Here is an 18,744-nt window from a genome sequence, read left to right as displayed (position 1 = left end):
TTAACATTGTTATCCATGTTATTACAGGTAAGGCCAGGTCTCCATATATCCGGGCAGTCACGTCAGGTTTTTTTTTTGTGTACCTCATCTGATCACAATTGATGTCAAAACAGTATCAGTTGTCATTGATCTTTTTTACCAGTTTCTACTGCAAAGCTGGTGAGCCGTGTTGAAAAATGTAACAAGCACTTTGGAGGGTTCAATTCAACACCTGACGTGCCGGATTAATGTGAACAATTCCGTAGCAAATTATTGGATCTCTTCTCACATTGGTGTCCCTATGGCATTTCACTGCCATGTCGGAGAGAAAAATAGCCGGATCTCTAACTATGTGGAGCAATGGACTTGTGTTTCGACTGGAGTTCAGAATGTTCACTTTTGCAGAAAGTAGGACTGTCTGATGCAAAATTTTGTGTTTTCTCTAAAAGTCCGTTTTTGTTATTTTTAGATCCATAATTGGTTGCTTTAAGCATCACTTCAGCGTGTAATTCACCTCCAAAATGGTGTCTCTAATGTAAGTTCTTCACGCCAATCCGGTCATGTTCTGCAAGGTCTTACCTGCTGGATCTCTCCAGTGTTTGATGGGCGAGACGGAGGCCAGTTCTCAATGTTAAGGTACTGTCACACTAAGCGATATCGCTAGCAATATTGCTATAACTTGTGACGTTATAGCGATATTGCTAGCGACATCGCTGTGTCTGATACTTACCTACGACCCACTCCCCCGCTGGTTATCGCTGATCGCGCGAGAACGTTCAGGACCGCTTCTCGTCGTCAGCTTCCTGCGGCGCTTCCTGTGGAGAGACGAGCGACGAGCGTGGAGCCGGGCGGGGGGACACAGGATCGCCTAGTGTGACAGGTAAGTAGCGACCCCCGTCCCCAGCGATGTCGCTGGTGAGATCTGCCTGTGTGGCAGCTCACTAGCGACCACTTAGCGATGCACCAGCGATCCTGACAGCGTCATATCGCTGGTCGGGATCGCTGGTACATCGCTAAGTGTGACAGTACCTTAAGTCTATTAGAGCCAGAAGGAGGCCAGTACAAGACTGCCATAGATTTACATTGAGCGCTTGTGATCATTACCTCTGACTTAAGATCAGTCAGGAGCTGCCGCCATAAGATATTGGAACATGACCAGAGCAGTGACTGGAAGATCTGAAGACAGCAGCTGGTAAGTGTATTATATGGGGCAGGGAATGTGCATTAGTGAGACCCTCCCTTTGATGTGGCCTCCGGCGGTGAGCCAATATCTTTCCCCGCACATATCAGCTGTTTTGAACAGCCGACATGTGCCCACAATAGCTGCGGGTGGAATCGCGATCCACCCGTGGCTATTAACCCATTAAATGCCGCTGTCAAACGCTGACAGCGACATTTAACAAGCGCTTCCAGCAATCGCACTGGAAATCCGCCCACCGGTGACCCTCGTCACGTGATCGCAGGTCACCGGTTCATTGGCATGACAGCCCGAGGTGGTCGGCGTTCATAGCAACTGAGTAATTCTGCTATATAGAGGCCATCTGATCATCGCCTCTATGTAGCAGAGCCGATCGGATAGTGGCAGACTATTGAAGCATGCCAAAAGTAAAAAAAAAAAAAAAAATATAAAAGTTCAAATCAGCCCCCCTTTCGCCCTATTCAAAATAAAACACTAAAAAACAAATATACACATATTTGGTATCGACGAGTTCAGAATCGCCCGATCTATCAATTGGAAAAAAAAGGATTAACCCGATTGCTAAACGGCGTAGTGAGAAAAAGTCAACGCCAGAATTATTTTTTTTTGGTTGCCGTGATATTGCATTAAAATGCAATAATGGGCGATCAAAAGATCAAGTCTGCACCAAAATGGTATCATTAAAAACATCAGCTCGGCACGCAAAAAATAAGCTCTCACCCAACCCGAGATCACGAAAAATGGAGACGCTACGGGTCTCAGAAAATGGCCAAACAAAAAACAAGTGTGGGATTGCGCTTTTTTTGCAATTTCACAGTACTTGGAATTATTTTCCCGTTTTCTAGTATAAGACATGGTGAAACCAATGGTGTTGTTCAAAAGTACAACTCGTCCCTCAGAAAACAAGCCCTCACATGGCCATATGGACGGAAAAATTAAAAAGTTATGATTCTGGGAAGAAGGGGAGCAAAAATCGAAAAAAGTTCCAGGGGTTAAAAAACCCAAACCGCTGGAGTGGTGTGTTCAGATCCCCATACACATTAGATACTTGAAAGCTGAACTATGGTTTGTCCTACTTCTGCCTCTTCCGATTCCCCAAACCATCTTTCTGCTGAATGGTCTTGTGATTTCTCTGAGATAGTCGCTCCCAAGCTCCTCTGCCGGCGGATAACAAAAGGAACGACCACCATAACTCTGATGTACCAGATCGGTCTGTCCCAGACATCTTCTGTTGGGGAGAGTCTGGACAACCCCCCATACATATTAGACAGTCGGAAGGTTCCACTGAGATCAGCGGGTTCCACATTGGAGGTGATTAAAAAAAAAATCATGGTCTGTGGAGCAAAGCCCCAATTTTTATAGACTGTCCAGGAATGTCTGGATTGTTGCTAACCTTGCTCCTCATTCACTTGAATATGGCCTTACTGAAGCAAGGGGTCACCATTGTGCATGGAAAAAGGGTCCAAAAAGTTTGCATATGACTGTGTATAGATGTATATGTAGATTTATTAACTCTAGTTCTGTAAACATAAGAAAACCCGTCTCCTGTCCCTTTAGGACAAGCTGTGGATCCTGGTGGCATTAATTACTTTATTTTTATGTTTGTGTATATCATCGGAGGGTTTTGCAGTCAAGTGAATAAAGCAAATCTGCTTTAAGTGAAAACAAAATTGATGTTGCCATATGCTAAGCATGGCGGCTTCATTAAAGTGGCAATATTTGTTCATCAAGCTAATTTTTTTTTTCGGAAAAGATTTCCAAATGCCTTTCTATTAAAAGCTGTATAATGTGTCAGGTGCTGATGTCAACTGCCAAGCCAAGGACAAGGCGACTCCATTATTCATCGCAGCTCAGGAAGGCCACGAGAAATGTGCAGAGCTGTTACTGTCGACGGGAGCCGATCCAAACCTTTACTGCAATGAAGAAGGCTGGCAGTTGCCAATACACGCAGCTGCACAAATGGGCCGGAGCAAGTAAGTTGTCTAATATCTGGCCTTAATTAAAGAGTTTAGTAATCGCATAAGGTAATTAGAAATTTTGATTGTTTCCTGTAAAATTGTAATTTTTCCTACATTTCAGCTAAATATCTTTTAATAGATCGGAGTCATTTGGGGTGTAGTAACGGGTGCATGTGTTGTAAGACGCTAATAGGTATTTAATGATGGAAGGATTTTATTTTAATTTTTGGCAAAGAGATTTGCAAAACGCGATCAGGTTGCTTAGACGAGCTAATAAAAAGCGGAGAAATGTAAACACACAGCGGAATGAGAAGTATCATCGCCCCGTAGTGATAGGACGTATGGAACCTTCACATCTCATTATTACATATACCTTAATTTATGGACATCTATGGTTTGATTTTTTTTTTTGCCTGTGTGGATTGGATGGGTTGTTACCAACATCTTGTGAAAATTTCATGTCATTTGCACCATTTAGAAATATATTTACGTACAAAATTGGTGACGTGTTCAATACTTATTTCACCGGCTGTAAGTGTGCGGCGCACACAGACAGCCAGGCTGATGGACGAGTTTCTTTAGACAAGTGGAAGCTGCTACAAATCTTCAGCTTTCAAACGCTGACAGCGGCATTTAACATGTGCTTCCGGCAATCGCATCGGAAATCCACCCCATTGATCGCGGGGCACCGATGGCTTGGCATGACAACCAGCGGTCTCCTTGAGACCTCTATGGTTGTCACTGCTGGCTTGCTGTGAGCGCCGCCCGGTGGTCATTGCTTAATAGCAAGTGAGGTATTCAGCTACATACAGGTGATCGAATCAACGCCTCTATGTAGCAGAGCCAGTCGGGTTGTGGCAGCTTCTATGCCAAAAGTAAAAATAAATATTCAAAAAAAAAAAAAAAAAAAAAAAAAAAATATATATATATATATATATATATATATATATATATATATATATATATATATATATACACATACTGTGTGTGTATATATATATATATATATATAAAGTTAAATTTCCCCCCATTCAAAATAAAAAAAAAAAATCAATCATACACATATTTGGTATCACCACATTCAGAATCGCCTGATGTATCAATAAGAAAAGATTAACCCCATCGCTAAAAGGCATAGTGAGGAAAAAAAACGTAAAACTCCTTAATCACTTTTTTTTGGTCGCAATAACAGCCGATCAAAAGATCGTATCTACACCAAAATGGTATCATTAAAAACATCTGCTCGGCACACAAAAAATAAGCCCTCACCCAACCCCAGATCACGAAAAATGGAGAAGCTACGGGTATCAGAAAATGGCGCAAATTTTTATTTATTTTTTTACAAAGTTTGGAATTTTTTTCACCTCTTGGATAAAAAAGAACCTAAATGTAGAATTCCAAAAAATCGGAGGCATCGCACTATTCTTAGTGAAAAAGAGCTTCTATTTATTAGCCCATCTTGGCCAAGATAGGCTAAAAAATAGATGCTCTTTTTCACTAAGAATGGTGTGCTGCCTCTGATTTTTTTTGGATTTCTACAGTGAGGTTTGGTCATTGCCTCGGGGGCCTTGCACCCTATTTTTTCTGTTGCTTGTGCTGCTCTAATGCTTACTTCCTTAAAAAATAACCTAGACATGTTTGGTGTCTATGAACTCGTAATGACCTGGAGAATCATAATGGCAGGTCAGGTTTAGCATTTAGCGAACATAGTAAAAAAAAAAAAAGCAAAACAAAAAGCAACTGTGGGATTGCACTTTTTTTGTAATTTCCCGTTTTCCAATTGCGTTGTTCAAAAGTACAATTCGTCCTGCAAAAAAACAAGCCCTCACATGGCCATATTGACCAAAATATAAAAAAGATATGGCTCTGGGAAAAAGGGGAGCAAAAAATGAAAATGCAAAACCAAAAATAACTCTTTTCGTTAGGGGGTTAAAGAAAACCTTTCCCTTTCATAAATTTTTTCCCTTGTTTAAACTTTAAATGGTGCTGTGGTCCTGAATCTGCGTTTTTTGGGGGTGGGAGGGGGGTATTGAGCCTCTCGGATTCTGAGACATGGCAGCATCTTCTCTGTGTATAAAACTATTATTTTTAAACTAAGTGGGTGTGGTCCTTTAGAATACTTCTATAGAGAAAATGTAGACCACACCCACTTGGTAACAAGACTATTTTTATATACAGGGAAGAGGGGTCCATGTCTCAGGAATGGAGAGGAGCAGGAGCAAGAGAAAAATCTCTCCAGATTCAGGAGAAGAGCGATAATTACATCAGGTAAAAAAAACATGGCATTACATGACGTATGTATGGTGTACTCCATATATGAGTGAGGGCCATTATCTGTGCTGATAATTGGAATGTAATTGTTCTCATATAGTGTCCATATTTAATGCAAATGTATTTTTAGGCTTCTGGAAATGCTCATGGCGGTCACAAGTCGTGTGTGCGATACTGGAAAAGATCAAGTGAGTCCCGTGTATTCTGCCGTCTATGGAGGCGACAGGCAGTGCCTGGATATGTTACTGTCTGGAGGCTATAGCCCCGAAGCTCAGGAACGGACACTCTATGAGTATGAGACCCCGATGTGTATGGCTACTGAACGAGGGTATGTACATGTGCACCTACAGCGATGTAGTGTGAGTGCAACGGATTCAAATAGTATAAAATATTCTAAAGTTTATTGAATACATGCAACACAAATAGAAAGAAAGAGTGGTAAATAGTGATGAGCGAGTATACTTGTTACTCGAGATTTCCCGAGCATGCTCGAGTGATCTCCGAGTATCTTGGGCGTGCTCGGAGATTTAGTTTGTGTCGCCGCAGTTGCATGATTTGTGGCTGCTACACAGCCTTGAATACATGTGAGGATTGCCTGTCTAGCAGCCGCAAATCATGCAGCTGCAGTGACACAAACTAAATCTCCGAGCACGCCCAAGATACTCGGAGAACACCCGAGCATGCTCGGAAATCTCGAGTAACGAGTGTACTCGCTCATCTTTAGTGGTAAATGGATCTCTACAAGTTCAATAAACATGGCACAGATTCAGTAGAACCCTGTCAAGTTAAGGCCCCGTCACACTTTTTTGTGACACATCAGCGATCTCGCCAGCGAGATCGCTGTGTGTGACGGGGATCAGCGACCGCCCCCCCCTCCGCCTGTTATCGCTGATCGTGATCGAGCGGCCTGGGCCGTTTTTCGATCTCTGGTCTCCCGCTGCCCAGCGCGCATCGCTGCGTGTGGCAGCGAGACACCAGCGATCAGTGACGCTGGACGCTGGTTGCTAATGTAAACGTCGGGTATCCAGGGGCCGCGGCTCCTGGATACCCGCTGTTTACCTTGGAAACCGGCGTACACGCTGGTTTCCACGGTAAACAGCGGGTATCCAGGAGTTGCGCGGCTCCTGGATACCCGACGTTTACATTAGAAACCAGCGTCTAGCGTCGCTGGTCCTGATCGCTGGGGCTGTCTAACGATGTCCCAGCGATCCCATCATGTCGGATCGTTTTTGGGATCGCTGGGACATCGTTTAGTGTGACGGGGCCTTTAAAGAAAATCTGTCAGCAGGTTTTTGCTATGTAATCTGATGACAGCAGGAGATAGAGACTGAAATACAGAATTCAGCGATGTCACTAGTCAAAGTGCGTGCTGTTGTTTACTAACTGTGAATGATTTATCACTAAGAGATTAACATTCCTGGAAAACACTAGTCTGGCAACACCCCCTCCTCCTGTGATAAGCAGCTCGCGGTCTAAGGACTTTGTACATACAGAGTCTCGTGTGGGCGGGGTTAGCTTTCTCAGCTCTGCTTCATTCTAAATCTAATAGCCCTAGTTGTGTTGGAACTGCTGCACCCAGTAATCTAAGTGATACATTGTTGGATTCAGCTTCTCTTTGCCTGCAATTTGCTGCTGTAAGATGAGGTCGCAAAAACCTTCTGACAGATTCCCTTTAAATGCCCTTATATTAAACGTAGTGTCTTGGCATTGGTCATAAAGCTGCAGAGGATCGAATCACATCAACCTATCAATATAACATTGAACCAACATACTGCATGGGAGACATTATATTTAAAAATAATCAATAATGTATTAAGGTCTAGCGTATTAATGAAATAACTGATACATAAAGATACTGTAATGCTCAAGAGGAGTTCAGTATAATATTAATGTCACAAAGTGATTGTTCATGGAATAAGGATGAGAAAGCTAGTGCTTATAATTTCCTTTAGCCATAGTTATAAAAAATATAGAGCAGTAGAATACCTGACCCGCGTTTCACTACCACCTGTGGTCAGACGGTAGATATTGTATTGTTTTTTGAAAATTGACATTAATCTGGAGTCTCGAGTCATTAATTTTCTAATAGAAGATAATCTCACTCTAGACATCAGGAACATGGTTCTGTGTTCATCATCTTCCTCTTCCCAACTGCATAAGCTATTCCAGTTTTCTCCATAGAGCACGATGCCTACCCACCCACTGTGAATGAAACTGCTATATACATTCCTCATGGGGGTCCTGGCGAAAAGAGGCAGTAGTTTTGCGATATACCTTGAATTCTAATGATCGTAAAAGCCCTTTTATAGGGGTTATTAGGATTTTAGACCTTTGCCTACAAACGTGAAATGGTATACAGGAAATGTAAAAAATAACCATTACTTGTGTATGCTTTATTGCTCAAGCTGTGCCGCTTCGGTAGTTTGTCTGCAATGGTTACACCACAAAAAAAAACAAAGACAGAAACATATTGATTAAATACCCTGCAGTAAATAAATAAGAAGCATACAGCATGAAAATAATATGCGGTAATTAGTTGACATGTTTTTTGATTTAAAAAAAAAAATGGGAAAGCCATCCCACGGTGACTGTAATTGGGACAGTCCTAACTCTAATATTAAAAGCCTTACCATTTGTCAAGTGACATGCATGTAGATAAGGGCTGAGAAGGACTGGGCCCAACTAGTGGATACACAGCCAAGGGAGACCTCTTCAATATAATGCCCAACTCAAAGGAAAGGCATGCCATACCTTTATATGCGCATGATGCAAACAGGCAAAAAAACCCCGAAAAGGTATGAACTGGGATATAAACTGGTGTGCATGCAGCGTGTAAGCACACGTTCACACTGGCCACTGAACAGAAAAAAACAAAGACAGAAACATAATGACTACATCATGCCCATCGTTACCACTGGCCTCTGCTTGCATCACATTAATAATGGATGTAATGTCGTCACTGGAAGGCTACGATTTAGCAAAGATGTAATGCTGATTTTTTTATACCATTCTTGCTCTTAAGCAATATTCTTAAAATCCAGTACAACACATTTACCGTAAATACAGAAGTATCACATTGTTCAGCATATACAGTCATTGACACCCTTGAAATTGTCCAGAAAATAAAGTATTTCTCCTTTGCCTCATTGGGGGACACAGGTACTGTGGGTGTATGCTTCTGCCGCCTGGAGGCTGATGCTAAGTGAAAAAAAGAGGTTAGCTCCTCCTCCGCCGTATACACCCTCGCCCTGGTTGCGGGCGGAATCAGTTTTTGCTTAGTGTTCATTGGAGGCACACGTCTGGTCTTTTTTTCCAGACTCTCTCATTTTTTCCATGAAGATAAGACAGGGGCAACGCATCGTCTTGAAAGGGTCTGATTTCCCCAAACCAACAACGGGCGAGCACGTGCAAGTGTCGCCTCCACGTACCCGTTCCTGCTACGTGGGATATGATGCCGGACTGAGCCTTGACCACCCTAATGTAGAGAAACCCTAGGCTGTACAGAGGCCTGCGAACAGTCTGTGCGGCCCCCACTGCATCACCAATGCCAGACAGCGGTGATGGAAGGTGGCGGACGGTCCCTCTCCTCATCCCCTATAAGGAAAGATGGAGCTAGGGTGCCTGCACTGTCCTTAAACTTTTTTTCGCCCCCTCCCCCACCTGAGGATGAAGATGGATGTCGAGGGGTGAGGTATGGAAGGAGGTGGGCTGGGAGGGCTCCTGCGGACCCCCGTGGTCTGCGCTCCTGGCGCCATTCTTAGGCATTCCGGGCTCCCTGGCTGCACCATATAGCGTGGTGTTATGAATGGGTTAACGAGGAGGATAGCAGGCCCAGACTAAGCCACAGAAAACCAGAGAGGTTGGTAACTAAGCGGATTGCAGACCCCTGATCTTATCTACACAACTAGCAGTAGCCGTGGAGCGTACCTACGATGATCCTAGACGCCTCGGCACAGCCGGAGAGCTAACTAAGCCTAAAGCAAGAAAGGGGAAATCTAAACTGCCCCAGAGCAGTCCCCAAAGGAATAGATAGCCCCCAAACATATGTCGGTGAGACAAGATGGAAACACAAACGCAGGCAGAAAAATAGACTGAGCAAACGATGGGGCCCACACTGACTAGACAGGACAGGAAAGGAAAGACTGTCTGCAATCACGCAAAAAACCCTGCAAAAAGTCCAACACGTCTGATGCACAAAAAACACTGAAGTCGCACGACTTCGCCCCCACTATATCAGCACTCTGGTATATTTTGAAACCAAAGCAAAAAGAGACCAATATAACAGGGCACAAAACAAACTGGCACAAGCAGTAACATATGGGCGGTGATTCAGCACAGCCCCAGCTGCAGCTAGCTGACCCGCACAAAGTAGAGAGAAACAAAACCAGATCAAATGCAAACAGAATAGCAAATGAACCAATTAGCTGAACCATGCAGGGAAAGAGCAGGAGACATCAGACCTCAGAAGGCACAGGAAGAAAATCACCAGGGATAGATGGAGTCAGCTGTCTTAAATCCCAATCAGAAACCCCAGATCTCCAATCGTCTTCCTCATTATCAGGTGGCAAGCCTCTGTCAATCAGATCAGCTCCACTACCTCCAGTAACCACCAGAGGGAGCCCAGAAAGAGAACTCGCAACCCCTCTGTCAAACAGACCAGCTTCACTACCTTCAGTAATCACCAGAGGGAAGCCAGAGAGAGAATTCACAACAGCGTGGCATCTGGCGGCGCAGGCTCCTGGCCCGGTGTCCGGCGGTCTTGCCCCGAGTCCGGGCGCAGGCCGGAAATTTAGTCCCCGGCTCTTCCCGGAGCAAGGTGGCGGTGGAAGTCCTGCCCCCCGTGACGCGGCCACTTACGGCGGACCCGCCCATCGGGGCCTCGGGTGGACGGCAAAATTTAGTCCCCGCTTCTGCCAGGGACTAGGCCGCTGACGGAAGTCCCACCCCATGACGTCCCCGGGGCCGCCACTTCGTCCGGAGGCCCGCCCACACGCCAGAGAGCACTGTTTTTTAAAAAAAACGAACAGCTGGGCGGCGGGCTGGATGTCTGACAGGCCAGGACGGGGAGACAGGACTGGGGTAAGTGCTACCCCTGGAGGAAGGGCACCCTCTGTGTTTTCCAGAGGCTAAGCGGTTTTTTGGACCTTGGCATATCACTTAGCAGTCATCATGTCCAGAAAAGCAAAGGCATACACATTCTTATATGTTGCGTGCGCCTCCTGTCAGTACTCCTTCCCACGGGCACAAACCAAGCAGATTTGCGAAGCCTGCGATTCCGAACGTGCCCAGGAGCCCTCCCCTGCGACCGAGGTCAGTGTACGACTCGGATGAGCCGATTGATTCGGGTACTCCAGAATACTGGGAAACAATTGACAGTCTCATTGAGGCCGTCAACCGACCCTTGGGATCGAAGATGATTCCACCTTGGCCTCAGGTCATAAGGTCTCATTTAAGCAAGCAAAGCGGCCGCATAGAGTGTTTAGTTCTCACCCAGAGTTTGAGGACATAGTACATCAACACAGAGAGCGGCCTGACAAACGGTTCTCAGGGCAAAAGGTGCTTGAGGCGAGTTTTCCGTTCGCCCCTGATCTCCGTAAGAAATGGGCAGAGTCCCCAACAGTAGATCCACCTGTGTCACGCTTGGTCTCTAGGACCCTGTTATCGATACCTAGTGGGTCCTCTATCAAGGATCCCACTGACCGTCTCATAGAGAGCCTAGCTCGCTCAGTATTTGAGGCATCAGGTTCAGGACTCTCCCCCTCATTTGCGGCAACCTGAGTAGCAAAGGCCATGATGGCTTGGTCAGAATCAGAGCCCTGCAGGGTATGGACCTACCAGCAGAGGTATCAGAGATCGCAAATCAGATCACTTTGGCCGTGGACTACCTAATTAATGCATCTTTGGATGCGGCCAACTGCGCGGCTCTCGCTGCGGCGAATGCAATCTCCATTAGGAGGGCTTTATGGTTGAGGACATGGCGGGCAGACGCAACTTCCAAGAAATCCCTGACTTCCTTGCCTTATCAGAGCGGTCGTCTGTTCGGGGAGAAGTTGGATCAGCTCATCTCTGATTCCACAGGTGGAAAGAGCAGTTTCCTCCCTCAACAAAGGGTTAAGCAGCCGTTTCGCCACCAACCTCAGACTGTTTCGGGCCTTTCGCCACCCCGGGTGGGCTGCAGCAAGGGCCGGCTCCAGGTTTTTGTGGGCCCAGGGCGAAAGAGTCTCAGTGGGCCCCTTTAACACGTACCACAATTCATGATGCACAGATACAGCAAAGAAATATAGGTATAGTACAATGCCAAAGATATCACTTACTTCTTACATTACATGAGTGATCTCTATTGTAAATTTTACAATAGCTCAGAAACCAGCAAATCCTCACAGAGCACAGTGTGTGCCCTAGTGGGGATTCAAAAGTTTTTATTTAAGACCGGAAAGTATATAACTCCATACAGTATTCTGGGCATCACATAGTCTTCCATACAGTTTATTGGGCACCACATATTGCTCCATACAGAATAATGAGCCTCATATATGCTTCATACAGAATAATGAGCCCCAAATATTGCTTCATACAGAATAATGGGCCTCATGTAATGCTCCATACAATATAATGAGCCAAAAATATTGCTTCATACAGAATAATGCTCCATACAGCATAATGAGCCCCATATAATGCTCCATACAGAATAATGGGCCCCATATATTGCTTCATACAGTATAATGAGCCCCATATATTGCTTCATACAGAATAATGGGCCCCATGTATTGCTTCATACAGAAAAAGGGTCCTCATATAATGCTCCTTACATAATAATGGGCATCATATAATGGTCTATACAGAATAATGGGCCCCTTACAATGCTCCATACAGAACTCCATACAGAAAATGGGCCTAATATGATGCTCCATACAGAATAATGGAAACCATATAATGCTCCATACAGAATAATGGGCCCAATATAATGTTCCATACAGAATATTGGGCCCAATATAATGCTCCATACAGAATAACAGGCCCAATATAATGCTCCATACAGGATAATGGGCCCCATATAATGCTTCATACAGGATAATGGGCCCCATATAATGCTCCATACTGGATAATGCTCCATACTGGATTATGGGCCCCATATAATGCTCCATACAGAACAATGGATACCATGTAATTCTCCAAACAGGATAATGGGCCCCATATAATGCTCCATACTGGATAATGGGCCCCATATAATGCTTCATACAGGATAATGGGCCCCATATAATGGTTCATACTGGATAATGCTCCATACTGGATTATGGGCCCCATATAATGCTCCATACAGAACAATGGATACCATGTAATTCTCCAAACAGGATAATGGGCCCCATATAATGCTCCATACTGGATAATGGGCCCCATATAATGCTTCATACAGGATAATGGGCCCCATATAATGGTCCATACTGGTTAATGGGCCCCATATAATGGTCCGTACTGGATAATGGGACCCATATAATGCTCCATACAGAATAATGGACACCATGTAATGCTCCGTACAGGATAATGCTCCGTACTGGATTATGGGCCCCATATAATGCCCCATAGAGAATAATGGGCTCATCTCCCCCACTGGGCTCATTTCCCTCCCCCTCACTCTCATCTCCCCTGCTGGGCTCAATTTCCCCCCCGCTCACTCTCATCTCCCCCAGCCCCTCATTCTCCCCCTGCCCCCGCTCATTCTCCCCCCGGCCCCGCCGCCGCTCATTCTCAACGCCGCTCACCTGAGTCCAGGCACCGGTAGCTTTTTCCTGTGAGAGCGCGCGGTCACGTGGTACCGCTTATTAAGGTCATGAACATGGGCGCCACGCCTATGAGAGTGGAGTGGCGTCCATATTCATGACCTTAATGAGCAGTAACATGCAGACCGCGCTCTCTCACAGGAAAAGAGATGGTGGTCAGTATGATGTTGGGCGGAGAGGGGAGGGCGGAGAGCGGGGGACTAACACCATACTTATAAATAAAAAAAAAATAAAACTTGTTCAGGCGCCGAGTGGGCCCCTCCGTCTCGCCAGGGCCACGGCACTTGCCCGGGTACGCCGGGTGGAGACGCCGGCCCAGGCTGCAGCGACCATTCCCGCTGCTTCAGGTCATCCCAACCAGGATAGGGATCGGCAGGTCTCATATAGAGCCAACCCATTGGGGAGAATGCGTACCCACCAGCCCAGATCAAGAGGACCTAGGTCCCTGAGATCTGCAGCCAAATGACTCGAGGCAATCTCAAGGCGATTTCAGCAAGGTAGGCGGCCGCCTGCTTTGGTTTCGCCACGCCTGGCTCTCCGTCACACACGACACATGGGTAATGGAGCTGGTGTCCTCGGGGTACAAGATAGAATTCATCAAATACCCCCCAAGATGGTTTTTTCTTTCCCGTCCTCTCAACGTAATCGCCCGAGCAAGGGCTTTACTCAAGGCCATAAAATTACTCCAGCACAGCGGAGTCATTGTTCCCGTTCCGGAGAACGAAAATTATCAGGGGTTCTACTCCAACCTGTTCACGGTGCCCAAAAAGGATGGGGCCGTCAGGCCCTTTCTGGACCTAAAGGTCCTAAACAAGTTTATCAGGATCAGACATTTCCAGATGGAGTCTCTCCGTTCAGTCATATCTGCCATGGGGTGGGGAGAATACTTGGCTTCTATCGTCATCAAAGATGCCTACCTACACATCCCCATTTTTCCCCCGCACCAAAGGTTCCTGCGCTTCGTCATCAACGGCCTACACTTTCAGTTTGCAGCACTGCCCTTCGGTTTGGCCACCGCACCCAGGGTATTCACAAAGGTCATGGCAGTCTTCATGGCCACCCTGCACTTCCAGGGCATAGTTGTCTTTCCTTATTTAGATGACCTCTTGGTCAAAGGCCCTTCCTTTCGGGCATGCGAGGACAGTGTCAGCATCTCGCTAGATACTGTTTCCCACTTAGGATGGTTGGTCAATCTGAAAAATTCATCCCCTGTGCCAGCTCAGAGGATTTCCTTCTTAGGAATGATCTTCGACACTTCCCAAGGGTTGGTAATTCTCCCTCAGGACAAGGCCTTAGCTCTCCGGCAGGGAGTCCGGAAGCTGTGCCAATCGGTCCCTCATACCATCCGCTTCTGCATGAGGATCCTAGGAAAGATGGTGGCAGCGATGGAGGCAATTCCGTTTGCCCAGTTCCATCTTCGCCCCCTGTAGCACACCCTGTTATCAGTATGGGACAAAAACCCATTCTCTCTCGTTCGCTGGTGCCGGTTGCCCACGCCGGTCACACAGGCACTCGGGTGGTGGACAGCCAGTGCCTTACTTCTTCAGGGCAAGCCCTTTCCCCCAGACCATTGGTTGGTGGTGACAACCGACGCCAGCCTCCTCGGTTGGGGAGCGGTTTTTCGTCACCACACGACCCAAGGACGGTGGTCGCCGCAGGAGGCACGCCTCCCAATCAACTTTTTGGAAATACGGTCAATCCGGCTAGCTTTGCGACAGTTTCATCCCCTTCTAGCAGGCCGGCCCGTTCGGATTCAGTTGGACAACACCACAGCTGTGGCTTACATAAATCATCAGGGGACACCCGCAGCAGGGCAGCCATGCGTGAGGTAGGGCAGTGCTTCATTGGGCCGAGAGAAACCACTCGGCGATATCAGCAGTCCACATCCCGGGCGTGGAGAACTGGGCGGCAGACTTCCTCAGCCGGCAGGGTCTCGCATCCGGGGAATGGTCACTTCACCATGAGATCTTCCAGCAGATTTGCCAACCTTGGGGGATGCCGGATGTGGACCTAATGGCCTCCAGAGTGAACGTCAAGGTACTAGCGTTCGTCGCTCGATCCTGGGATCCGCAGGCAATTGCCGTGGATGCGCTGGTTCTGCCATGGAACCACTTTCGCCTCCCATACCTATTTCCCCCGTTGCCACTACTTCCGAGGGTCATCAAGAAGATCAAGGCGGAAGGTTTGCCAGTGATTCTGCTGGCCCCAGATTGGCCTCGTCGGGCATGGTACGCAGACCTAGTACAGCTACTTGCCGGTGTTCCTTGGCGCCTGCCAGAGCACCCAGACCTACTGTCCCAGGGCCCGATCTACCACCCAAACTCAGGGCCCGTGTTTGACTTGGCCGTTGAATCCTGGATTCTAACCCAGGTTGGGTTCAGCTGCAATGTGGTCGCTACAATGGTTAGCGCCTGGACGCCAACCTCAGCACGTATTTATCATCGCACCTGGAAGGTTTTTTTCACATGGTGTCGGAACCATGGTTGTTCTCCACTGAGATTTTCTATTCCCAACATCTTGGCTTTTCTCCAGTCTGGCCTAGACGCAGGCTTGGCCCCAAGTTCCCTCTGGAGACAGATATCGGCCTTATCCGTTCTGTTCCAGTACAGGATTGTTACCAATCTGCAGGTGAAGACCTTCATTCAGGGGGTCTCCCACTTGGTACCTCCTTATAGGGCGCCCCTGGACGCTTGGGACCTTAACCTGGTCCTAAGAGTCCTACAGGAGGCTCCATTTGAACCGTTACAGGAGGTCTCTTTAGCCCACCTTTCTTGGAAGGTAGCATTTCTTGTGGCAATAACGTCAATCAGGCGGGTCTCAGAGCTGCCAGTTCAATCCTGCCGAGCTCCGTTTCTGGTCTTCCACAAAGATAAGGTGGTTCTGAGACCAGCCCCTCCTTTTCTGCCGAAGGTCATTTCCTCGTTCCACATTAATGAGGATATTGTCCTGCCCTTTTTTTGTCCAGCACCGCTACACCGTGTGGAAAAGGCTCTTCATACGTTGGACCTGGTGAGAGCTCTCAGGAGGTACGTGTCACGGACGGCACCCTTTCGTCAGATGGACACGCTGTTCGTGCATCCCGAGGGGCGCAGGAAGGGACTCGCTGCCTCAAAATCGACCATAGCCAGATGGATTCGCTTGACTATTCAGGAGTCTTACCGCATCAGAGGCACACCAGTTCCAGCAGGGATCAGAGCGCACTCTACTCGGGCAGTGGGCGCCTCTTGGGCGCTTCGGCACCAGGCATCGGCGGAACAGGTTTGCAAGGCTGCAACCTGATCCAGCTTGCACACATTCGCAAAGCACTATATTATCCATACTCAGGCTTCATCAGATGGATTCTCCAAGCAGAAGGATTCTCCAAGCAGCGGTGGCGCACCTTTAGACAGGAGGTGCATGTAGCTTGGATCGGTGAGTCAACTTCCCACCCAGGGACTGCTTTAGGGCGTCCCACAGTACCTGTGTCCCCCAATGAGGCGAAGGAGAAACATGGATTTTTGTGATAAACTCACCGTAAAATCCTTTTCTCCAAGACGCTCATTGGGGGACACAGCACCCACCCTGTTAGCCAAGTTGGCTTCTGTTTTGTTTAATTAATATACTTTTTTTGAATGATATTAGGGTGGTGTCTTTTCTAGATGTTGTTACCTGCATTAAGGTTGATATTGTCTGATTTTTGTTTGATCTCCTACTGCTTTTGCACCAAACTGATTCCGCCTGCAACCGGGGCGAGGGTGTATACGGTGGAGGAGGAGCTAAGCTCTTTTTTTCACTTAGTGTCAGCCTCCAGGCGGCAGAAGCATACACCCACAGTACCTGTGTCCCCCAATGAGCGTCTCGGAGAAAAGGATTTTACGGTGAGTTTATCACAAAAATCCATGTTTCTCCCAGAAAATTATTGCAGTTTCATATGTTTTTGTTATACGCATGTTTATTTCTTTTGTGTTTATTGGAACAGCACAAAAAAAAAAATGGCAAATTGGGCATAATTAGATGCAAAACCCTAAAAATGGGCCGGACAAAATTGTTGGCACTCTCAACTTAATGTTTGGTTGAACACCCTTTGGAATAAATAACTGCAATCAATCATTTCCTATAGCCATCAGTAAGCTCCTTACAACTCTCAACTGGAATTTTAGACCACTCTTCTTTTGCAAACTGCTCCAGGTCTCTCATATTTGAAGGGTGCCTTCTCCGAACAGCAATTTTACGATCTCTCCACAGGCGTTCAATGGGAATTTAGATCCGGACTCATTTCTGGCCACTTCAGAACTCTCCAGTACTTTGTTTCCATCCATTTCTGGGTGCTTCTTGAAGTATGTTTGGTGGTCATTGTCCTGCTGGAAGACCTATGACCTAGGACGCAAAACCAGCTTTCTGACACTGGGTACTACATTGTGACCCCAAATCCTTTTGGTAATCTTCAGATTTCATGATGTCCTGAACACAGTCAAGGAACCCAGTGCCAGAGGCAGCAAAACAACCCCAAAACATCTTTTAACCTCCACTATATTTGACTGTAGGTACTGTGTTCTTTTCTTTGTAGGCTTCATTCTGTTTTCGATAAACACCCGACCACTGGGTGCTATAACTTTAGCCCTTAAATCCCTGAATAACGGAAAATCTCTACCAATAATAATAGCATGCAAGAAGTCCTTAACCCACACCCACTTCATGTGGCATGGAACCACATTCTATGTGCATATCTACCTGGCCCATGGGATAGTTCTTGGTGTGTGCATGGATACAAATTACTTATCATATGCTGTGGTCTTCTGGCTCCTCTCTGTTGCGGTAACCCAGTGACACATCACTTAGACACCATTACATGTCACCTGGCATTCCTGAGACACCCTTCTATGATGAGGAACAGCAATGTGTTGTGTGAACCTCGCTCCCGGGATTGCGGACTCTGGTTCTCTTCCACACAAATCCACTGCAGAGACGGCCCCAAACACTCGGCACTCTCCTGAGCTGCACCAGCAATGCAATGACACCATAGCAATGTCACCTTCCGGCAGTCCAGCTCCTCCATGCTTTCAGACTGTGCTTGCAATGCTGTAGCTGCCTTTACCCAGGACCCCCAATCTTTAGGCAGGGTGCACGTGATCTGGAAGTGGCAGCGCTTTGGACACAGCACATGTTTGCTGTGTCCACAGCGTTGCCATCTATTAAATGCAGGTGAATCCGCATGTGTCCACTGAACCGTGCTGATTCACCGTGTCCAATACATACTATTGGTGAAATTTCTCTGCAAGAGAAATTGACATGCTGCGTTCTGGAGAGATGCGCCCCATGTCCGTCTTCGCGTTTGAGCCGCAGGCATCTGTGGACGCATAGTGGGCATGCGATGTCTTGAAATCCCATCCACTTTGCTGTAACCTTTGGCTGCTGCGGGTTGCATGCTGGACAGGTACGCAGCGTCCAACCTGCAGAGTTTACCGATCGTGTGCACATATCCTTACACTTCAATCACCTTTGCTCTATGGGACTTTAGCCTGCATTCTCCACCAGTTATAGGGATTCACTCTCTCAGGTAGGCATTAGGTAGCATTCACAC

General features: G+C 46.8%; 1 protein-coding gene across 4 annotated transcripts in view; it reads left to right on the top strand.

Annotated features, from left to right (window-relative positions):
• The window catches only part of ASB3 (ankyrin repeat and SOCS box containing 3), a 153,512-nt gene that overhangs the window by 85,523 nt on the left and 49,245 nt on the right, over positions 1-18,744 (top strand). For all 4 annotated transcript variants that reach the window (XM_073554034.1, XM_073554031.1, XM_073554032.1 and 1 more), the window contains 2 exons: positions 2,973-3,150; positions 5,537-5,734. In XM_073554034.1, coding sequence (XP_073410135.1) covers positions 2,973-3,150; positions 5,537-5,734 — 376 coding nt within the window. The remainder of the gene's footprint in view (positions 1-2,972; positions 3,151-5,536; positions 5,735-18,744) is intronic.

The sequence above is a fragment of the Dendrobates tinctorius genome, unplaced genomic scaffold, assembly GCF_039654945.1.
Source record: "Dendrobates tinctorius isolate UK_male_01 unplaced genomic scaffold, ASM3965494v1 ptg000205l, whole genome shotgun sequence".
Lineage (NCBI taxonomy): Eukaryota > Metazoa > Chordata > Amphibia > Anura > Dendrobatidae > Dendrobates > Dendrobates tinctorius.
Note: the sequence above shows the minus strand (reverse complement) of the source record. Positions and strands in the feature narration are given on the sequence as shown.